This window comes from Otolemur garnettii, unplaced genomic scaffold, assembly GCF_000181295.1.
Source record: "Otolemur garnettii isolate 467f Iridium unplaced genomic scaffold, OtoGar3 scaffold00030, whole genome shotgun sequence".
NCBI classification, from domain to species: domain Eukaryota; kingdom Metazoa; phylum Chordata; class Mammalia; order Primates; family Galagidae; genus Otolemur; species Otolemur garnettii.
The window spans coordinates 7,029,405-7,038,500 of NW_003852425.1; the positions used below are offsets into that span (position 1 = coordinate 7,029,405).

Genomic DNA, 9,096 nt, shown 5'->3' on the forward strand with positions numbered 1-9,096 from the left:
GGGGTCATATGGACCGTGTATTGTTTAACTTCTACTTGCTCCTCCGTGGGGTCATGTGAACCGTGTATTGTTTAACTTCTGCTTGCTCCTCCGTGGGGTCATATGGACCGTGTATTGTTTAACTTCTACTTGCTCCTCCGTGGGAACCTTCAGAAAGTGCTCGTTTGGGGCCTTACTGCCTTACATAACACAAACCATCTATGTTCTTAACTGAAAGACCAGAAAATTTGAATTAGAAGCTAGGAGGACCTATAATATTCTGAAATTTAAAAACAAAACAAGGTTCAGCACCCATAGTACAGTGGTTAGGGCACCAGCCACATGCATCGAGGCTGGCAGGTTCAAACCCAGCCCAGGTAACAATGACAACTACAGCAACAAAATAGCCAGGCATCGTGGCACGCGCCTGCAGTCCCAGCTACTTGGGAGGCTGAGGCAAAAGAATCACCTGAGGCTCAGCACCCGTAGCACAGTGGTTACAGTCGGTTCAAACCCAGCCTGGGCCATCTAAACTGCAACAAAAAAATAGCCAAGCATTGTGGTGGGCACCTGTGATCCCAACTACTTGGGAAGCTGAGGCAAGAGAATCACTTCAGCGCAAGAGCTGGAGGTTGCTGTGCGCTATAACGCCAAGGCACTCTACTGAGGGTGACATAGTGAGACTCTGTCTCAAAGAGAATTGCTTAAGCCCAAGAGTTTGAGGTTGCTGTGAACAGTGACACCATGTGTCTACCAAGGGCAACATAGTGAGACTTTATCTCCAAAAAAAAAAAAAAAAAAGTTAAAAGAATGACTTGGATTGGAGCCCTGATTCTTAGTATTTTCCAAGTTATCCTTTGAGAATCTGAGGAAGGCTTCAGGAAAGTGCACCCCATCTGTGGTTTTGCATGCAAGTTAAGGGAGTTAGTTGCAAGAGCACAGGCTGCCATCCTCAGAGCCAGGTGAGGAAGTTGTCTGCATTCCCAGAGTTGCCCAGTAAGAAGTATCAAAGGGGGCACTTGTTAAACTACAATTCCTGGGTCTTAACCCAAGCCCACTGAATCAGAATCCAGGGAAAAGACCTGGTATATTAACAAATGCTCTAGATTGTTAGGCTGTGAGCTAGTGCACAGGGGTTTTGAGAAGATTTCTCCAAAGATTAGGATAGAAAGAAATGGAAAAGGGCAAGAGAAGGAGGTAGTGTGGCAGAAAGAACTGGGTATTCTGGCTTTTTATTCAGGGAGTGAAGTCTTATGGCTGGAGCCAAATTAACAGGACTCTGCTGCATCTGTCCTGCTCCTCCCCAGCAGCAGGCTGATAACAGAAGTGTCCGCAGGTGTCAGAGCCCAATTGTTGGCTCCCTGCCTTTCTTTGGAAACAGCCTCTATCACAGGAGGTGTGACTCTGCCCGGTGTTGACGCTTGAAGCTTGAACTCCCCTTGTTCATTCAAGAACTCAAAACTGGAGAGCAGATTCTCAAAAGCAATTTTAATTATTATTTAGAGACAAGAGTCTCACTCTGTCACTCTAGGTAGAATGCTGTGGCATCATCACAGCTCACAACAACCTCGAACTCTTGGACTCAAGATCCTTCTGCCTCAGCCTCCCAAGTAGCTGGGACTACAGGTGCCCACCACCATGGCTGGCTTGTTTTTACTATTATTAGTAGAGACCGGGTCTCTTGTTCAGGTTCATCTCAAACTCCTGAGCTCAAACAATTCACCTGCCTCAGCCTCCCAGAGTGCTATGGATTATAGGCGGGAGCCACCCAGTGGCCTCCAAACCAATTTAAAAGAGAAAGATTCACCTGCCTAGCTTTTTCCCAAAGCAGTGCAGAGAAGTGGTCTTTAATTGTCAATGGGGAAAAGAGGTATTTTCCTGTTATTTTCTGCAAGGCTGCCCTTTCAATAATATGAATCACAAATGCGAGGCACATGTGTAACTTTAAATTTTCTAGTACTCAATGTTAAAAAATGTGAAGACACATGAAATTAGCTTTAATAACATTTAACCAAATGTATCTAAAATAGCTCAACATAGTGATATTTTTTTAAATTGTTACTCAGATATTTTACTTCTTGTATGTTGTCTTCCCATCCGAGGATGCATTTTACACTTCCAGCCCATCTCAATCCGGACCAGCCACATTAAGGGCTCACATAGCCACATGTGCACCGGTCCTCACTGTAGCCAACCCACAGGTCCACAGAAGGGGTCACTGGTCAGTAGCTTGGCGTTCCTTTACACCCCCAAGAGTGATGCTGCAGTTACCCCTCCCTTTCTGGTGTCTTCCTCACTCAAATGAAAGACGTAGGGTAACCCAAATTTTAGGTTTGAGGTTTGGCTGTCATTATATCTTTAAATAAATCAGCTAATGCTATGATTAGTTCCTTCCTAGAGTTTCTACCAGCCGTTCCCTCCCTCTCCCTTCCTGAGCCCAGGCAGTTAGTTCTGAGCTCCCAGAGCAGGGTCTGTGGGAGCTCTCCTGGCCCCCTGGGCTGCTTCTCCTTTGAAACTTGCTAGGTCTGGCAAGTTCCCTCATGTCCCCTAAGGGCCTAGGTGATGGGGAAAGCAGCCATTGTTTCGTGGTAAGGCTGGGTCTCCTACTCTCCCTACCTGCTGGGTGTGGGTGTGACTAGGGGAGGCAGTGATGGTGTACTCTGGGAAAGTTGTTTGTTAATTTCTCAGTTCCTGGCTAACATTCCTCCCAGTTTTCTGCTTTCCTTTTTGCTCTGTTAACATTAGCGTGAAAGATAAAGGAATCTAAACAGTAACAGAATGTAGGACGATTTAGCTGGAGGGAAGGAGAGAACCCCTGGGGCTCTCCCAGCCTCCTCTTGCTGGAGGGCTGGCAGTGTCCTCCGGCCACACGTTCTCACTTCTGATAGGAAATGCTGCCACTCTCAGATTCCAGCAGGAAATGCAGCCAGAGCTGAGGAAATTTCTGGGTGGCTGCTAGAGCCCAGGAGAAACTCTCCTCAGCCAGGGCAAACAGCTGGTTGTCCCCCTCTGACCTCTGATCTGCCCGCTAAGCTGCAGACCTTGGCTGGGCTTCCCCACCCTGTCCTCGCTGGCAGAATCGGCGAGTTTTACGTGGTGCATCCCTTCCTCACTAATCGGTTTGGAGAGCTTGACTTGCCCTCACAGTAGCCAGAGGCAGAAACTACATTAAATATTTGAAAAGCCAGGAAGGGGAGAACCAGGGTCTGAGTCATCTGGGCACCTGAAAAGCATCTTCTTCCCTGACCAGGTCACCATCCCAGGGGAGTCCCAGTCCCAGGGGAGTCCCACTCATGTACTTTGCAAAAAGCGTACAAAACTGTAAAACTGAAAATGAGAGCTCTGTCACCTTGGCCGAGTTCGTGTTTAGCCTTCTGTTTTGTCATCACAGTGTCAGACGTTTACATTCTGATTTCTAGTTTTTACAAATGACATCCTGTAGAATGCAGCCTTTTCATCTAAGATGTCAGATACCCTTCCAGGCCAGTGTGTCTCGATTTGCATTTTTGAAGTTATTTTAAGCACAGCATTTCAGTAGCGCGGTTCTTTCTCATTTTTACGATCAGCGCTGAAGTGAATCCAGCCATAACTGATGTGCCTTCAAGAGCCTGTATTCACACGGCCTCTGTAAGACACATTCCTGGCCATCAAGTTTATTATTAATTAAGGGATACGTTTGTTTTTTTCTTTGCTACATCCTACCAAATGGCCTTATAAACTAATCGTGCCAATTTACATCCCCCCACTCACAGTAAGTCCTGGAGGAGTTTCTTCCCTAAATCATACCCAGTGCCTTCAGCGAGTTCTGAAGCTGGCTGATAGTCACTGGAAGCTCTCACCCGGGCAGAGGCCACCTGTGCTAGGGATACTTGGAACCCAACCAAGTAAGGTCACTGCCACTCTAAAGCTGAGTGGCAGAGCCTGATAGCTCCAGGGACATGCACCCAACATAGCATAGTGTGGTGACAGAGGGACCTCAGAAGTGGGGGTGGCCAGGGAAGCACTGCTTAGTGAATGGTTCCCCACCTGGGTCTGGTGCTCATGTGGGAGCAGTGAGCTGACTGGCACCTGTCTCAACGACTCAGTCCATGAGCCTGGGGCCCTAAAGGGCACAGGGAACGTGAAGCTGCTTCAGCTGTAGAGTAAGTGTCATCAAAAGTTCAAGTTAGGGACGCTAATGGGAAACAAGGACCTTTCAGAGAAAAAGCAGTATCAGTTTTCTACTCCCATCACAACTACCACTCTTGTTTGTGACGGTGGGGGCCTATTTCAGTGAGTGGACGTCTGTCCGAGGAAGGCAGTGCGGCCCAGACAGGTTTGTGTTGCAGAGTCCCTGGTGCTTCAGGAGATTTTGAGGACCCTTGGAAAAGGGAGGGGGACCAAGAGTCAGTCTTGTGGTCAGGCTGCACCCACAACTGAGATGTCAGTCCCAGAAAGGAACTTCGTTAGCCTGGCTTCCGGTTTGGAAGCCTAGAAACAAATTCCTATCTTGCTCCTTGGTAACACATACTTAAGATTTTTTATTTTAGGATATAAAAGTATACATTTATTTCATATTACAGAAAGGGGAAAGAATGGGGTAAGAGATGAGTAAAAGACAGGAAAGAGAACAGGGAAAGATGAGGGGGAGAGAATGGTGTGCCCTCCCATACTTTTTCAAGGGCCTTCAAATGAGCCCTTGAGAAGGCAGTGGGGAGGTGTCTGTCCACCCAGTGACAGCCCTGCTCCCTGCCCGTTAGTATCCTCCTCTTCTCACCCATGTTTTGACTTTTCATGCTAAACCTTCCCCTCCATCTACCACTGTGATCAGGGTAGTAGCCACCTCTAGCACCATCTCAAACTTCTTATTTATGGCATGTTTTGTTTTTCTGGATATAGAGAAAAGAAATTAAAGGCCAGAGTTCAGGAGCTGGTGAGTGCCTTGGAAAGACTCACTAAGAGCAGTGAAATCCGGCATCAGCAGTCGGCGGAGTTCGTTAATGACCTCAAACGGGCCAACAGGTAAAACCTCCCTGGACCTGCCCCATGGTACTTAGACTGATGCCCTGATGTAGATCCAGCACCAGGGAGGACATAACTCCTGGGAACCAACTAGAGAGTGGTGAGTCCTGGCTTGCTTCAGGTGTCCCATAGAGACCTAAAACATGCTCAGGAAACATGGATCCTTTGGCCCAAAAAATGCAGCATACTGTGTGCTCATTTCTTGGTATTTCATATAGTAAGTTCTGAGAACTCACGCAATGAAAAATGTGTGTTTGGGCATGGTGGGTCACTCCTAATAATTCTAGCACTTTGGGAGGCTGAGGCGGGTAGATTGCATGAGCTCACAGGTTCAAGACCAGCCTGAGCAAGAGTGAGACCCACACCTCTAAAAACAGCTGGGCATTGTGGAGGGCACCTGTAGTCCCTGTTACTTGGGAGGCTGAGGCAAGAGAATTGCTTGAGTCCAAGAGTTTGAGGTTGCTGGGAACTGTGATGCCACAGCACTCTACCAAGAACAACAAAGTCAAACTGTCCCCCAAAAACCTTTTTTTCCCAAACAAAGTTGGCTACAGAATGTTTTGGGCAACATTTAATATCCAGTGGAACACTTTATTTATTTTTGAAACAAGCTCTGTTGCCTGGGCTAGAGTGTGCTGGTATCATCATAGCTGACAGCAACCTTAAACTCTTGGGCTCAAGTGATCCTCCTGCCTCAGCATCCTGAGTAGCTGGGACTATAGGTACTTGCCACCACACCTGGCTAAATTTTCCAGGGTTTTCTGTAGACAGACTCTTGCTTTGTTGCTCAGGCTGATCTCAAGCTATCCTCCTGCCTTGGCCTTCCAATGGGCTAGGATCAGAGTTGTGAGCCATGACACCTGGCTCAGTGGAGCACTTTAAAACACAGTGCAGTGCTCTAAGCCAGCAGTCTCAGGTACTCTTTTATGTTTGTAAAAAAAAAATTGAGGCCCTCAAAGAGCTTTTGTTCCTGTAAATTATATTCATCAATACTTCCCCTTTTAGCAACCAAAATCAAGAAGACAAACATTTAAAAAAAATTTTAATTCATTTATAAAAATAAATTTGCCAGATAAGTGCTATTTTTATGCAAAATTTATATTTCCAAAAAATAATTGGACAGGTGGCACCATTCTGACCACTTAGAAGACAGCTGGGTTCTCAGAGGTGCCTCTGCAGCCAACACATTATTTGGAAGTATGCCTGCCTAGAGCACCCGGCTACATGCAGCACTGGAGTTGGACATAAAGACCAAGACTCACAGCCCCCTGAAAGGATTTTAGGAACCACCAGGGGTTGGGATCTCAGAGCACTTAGAGAATGCAGTTGGTGGGCTAGCAGCAATACATGACAGGGATACAGGGGTGCTGTTCTGGGGGGCAGAGGTCATCTGTACTTACCTGGCCTCCTTCCCCCCTGGGTTCTGAGTTCTGGTGGGGCCAGTTCAGAGGCCTATATTCTGTCTGGCTAGGCAGCAGTAGCTTAGGTCCTTACCACGCGCTCTGAATCCTGCCAGCCTAAAGCATAAAGTGAGGTCTCAAGCCATAAGCCGCTCTCCCCTCATCCCAGGTGAGGGCAATCAGACTACAGTGCCTCAGACTCAACCGGCTGTTGCAAGCAGCCACCGAGTAACAAACAGACCGGCTATCTGGATTTAATGCCAGATTTCTGGAATTCAGCTACCTTTCTTATCGATTTTGGACTTGGCCCCTTCCGAGTGAGTGACAGCCTCCAGCAGTCAGGCTGGGCTAGCAGGCCAGTAGCCTTGAGTGTGGAGGTGCTGGGCCTCTTCCATCTTACTGAGGACAGGACTGTGGTGTGTCGTAATGCTGCTTAGGATGACTCTTCATTCTCGTTTCCCTCTGCTCCCACATAGCAACCTGGTAGCTGCCTATGAGAAAGCAAAGAAGAAGCATCAGAACAAACTGAAGAAGCTGGAGTCGCAGATGATGGCCATGGTGGAGAGACACGAGACCCAAGTCCGGATGCTCAAGCAGAGAATTGCTCTGCTGGAGGAGGAGAACTCCAGGCCCCACACCAATGAAACCTCCCTTTAATGGTGTAATCGGCATGTGGGCACAAAGTTTGGCCTGTGGGAGCTAAACTCTAGCAGGCCCCAGAGGAGACAAGGGCCCCGGGAGACAGAGTACCTGTTGGGAGAATGAGGAAAGGGACGGTGGGTCAGCACTGGGACAGTGGAGTGCCCCAGACTCAGCTCTTGGGGTTGAGTGGCCCTGGTGACAGTGTGGACCGTACTCAGAGGATCCTACTGCTCCCTTCCCAGGCCCCGAGGGCAGGTAGACAGGGGCTCTGCACCTGTGCTCAGCAACCTGGCTGCTGCTGTCCAGCTCATTGTTGTTCCCTCCCTCCCTCCCACCCAGGCATTTGTTTTTGTAAGATTTTCCATTCTATTCTCTTGTTAGCAGAGTGGGCTTATCTTCTGGCATCCAAAATTTCTTCTCTTTTATTTTTGGAAATAAAGTTTTATTAAGGGTTTCTTCAGAGCAGAGCACTTCCTAGTCCAGGGCAACTACGTAATTGCTGTTCTGCTGAATTAAAACTTGTCCACGTGAATACCTGTGCGGCACTGGACCTGTCTCCACATACCGGTGAGAGGCTGCGTGTTGTCAAAGGCGGAGGCGATAATGAATGTTTTGCAAAACTGATCCACCTACTTACAAGTGCTACTGAACCCACAGTTCAAATCTTAGTTCCTGCTGCCAGGAAGGGGACAGGGTGAGGAAATGGGTGTTACAGTCTTTTTTTCCCCTCCATGGTGACGGTTAGGCACATGGTGCTTAAAATCAAACCAAATGCTGACAGGGCTAGGCAGGACCAAGTTACCTAAATTCTTTCAGGGCAGTCTTTTATCTAAGAATAAATCCATTCTTCCTTTTCTACAGCAATTGATACACTTAGAGGACCACTTACCGGTTTTTTAGTAGCACCAGAGAATCCACCAAAGCTTCCCTGTAAGAAATGTTTCCAATGCCACAGTTAACCACAAATTGAAGTTTCTACTACAGGTCACTGTAGTCAAGCCCTGATGTCCATAAATCTTGGGTGGATCTGTTTTTAGAGAGCATGATCCAAATTACCCAGCCTCTATGGGAGGGGGAATAATACTCCAGCCACCACGTGGAGGGCGGACTGGTTTATCCTAAATGCAACCACCATGCTTAGGCCAGCAGTGCAGCAGCCCTTCTCCATCCCCACCCAGATCACCTGTTAGTAGGAAGGACCCAACTGGTGGGTGCTTTGATCACTGTGAAAAAGCCCACTGGCTTCTGTTTCTATCATTTGGTCAAAGTTAATTCTTGTGATCTTTAAAGAGTCATTTTCAATCTTCAGCTAAAGTGGCATTTTTGTCACAAAGAAAATGTTTTGGATGAAAAGTATTATGTAGGAAAAAAAAATTCAATTGCAGTTTGCACCATGTTTCAGCTTGTCCAGGGAAAGCTCCACCTCTGAACAAAGTGGGACGGGCCTGGCTTTCTCTTTTGTGCTTGAACAGGATCAAAACGGACAGTTCTCATTTGCGACAAACCCGCTGCTGAAGCAGGAATAAAATCCAAGCACCCACCTGTTAGGTCCTATAATTCCTCCAGACAGAAGAGGCCTCAGCTCCCTTTATGGGCCCTGGTATTACTCATCCTACCTGGCCTTAGTTTGAGTTTATACTTCAATAAAATATTTTCAAATATGTGGTGATATGGGTGAAAACAATTTCCTAAGCAAGTGTTACTTTTATAATTATGTAAAATAAAAAAAGCTATAAAATAGTTGACTTCCTTTCTTGTATTTTTCAAATGCTCCAACATACAATGCTTGTTGAAGGTGAACTAGCAGGCACTTGGTTCCACTAACTTCGGGAACTACTGAACTGTACTGATTTCAATAAATGGCTGCAGGTGCCTGGGTAATTTTTCTTTTTGTATAACCTGGCTCTCTACCTGAATTTCCGTCTAAATAGGAGCTGGTTTACATTAACACCTCCATCAGGGTAAACAAGGATGTTGATTTTCAAGTGTATTAAGTTTAAAACCTTCAGAATTTATTTTTATTTTCTCCAGTCTCCCCAGTGGTTACCCCCTTTCAGGTAATCATCTCCCTATT

The 9,096-nt window shown here is 46.8% G+C and overlaps 1 protein-coding gene across 5 annotated transcripts in view; it reads left to right on the forward strand.

Moving 5' to 3' along the window:
* MCC (mutated in colorectal cancers) overlaps positions 1 to 8,762 on the forward strand; it is a 137,988-nt gene extending 129,226 nt beyond the window's left edge. For 4 of the 5 annotated variants that reach the window (XM_023512732.1, XM_023512731.1, XM_023512734.1 and 1 more), the window contains exons 16-17: positions 4,858 to 4,980; positions 6,857 to 7,037. In XM_023512732.1, the coding sequence (XP_023368500.1) occupies positions 4,858 to 4,980; positions 6,857 to 7,037 (304 nt within the window). Of the gene's footprint in view, positions 1 to 4,857; positions 4,981 to 6,856 lie in introns of all 5 variants that reach the window. The other variant, XM_023512730.1, reaches the window with a different exon arrangement.
* The last annotated feature ends 334 nt before the right edge of the window (positions 8,763 to 9,096 follow it).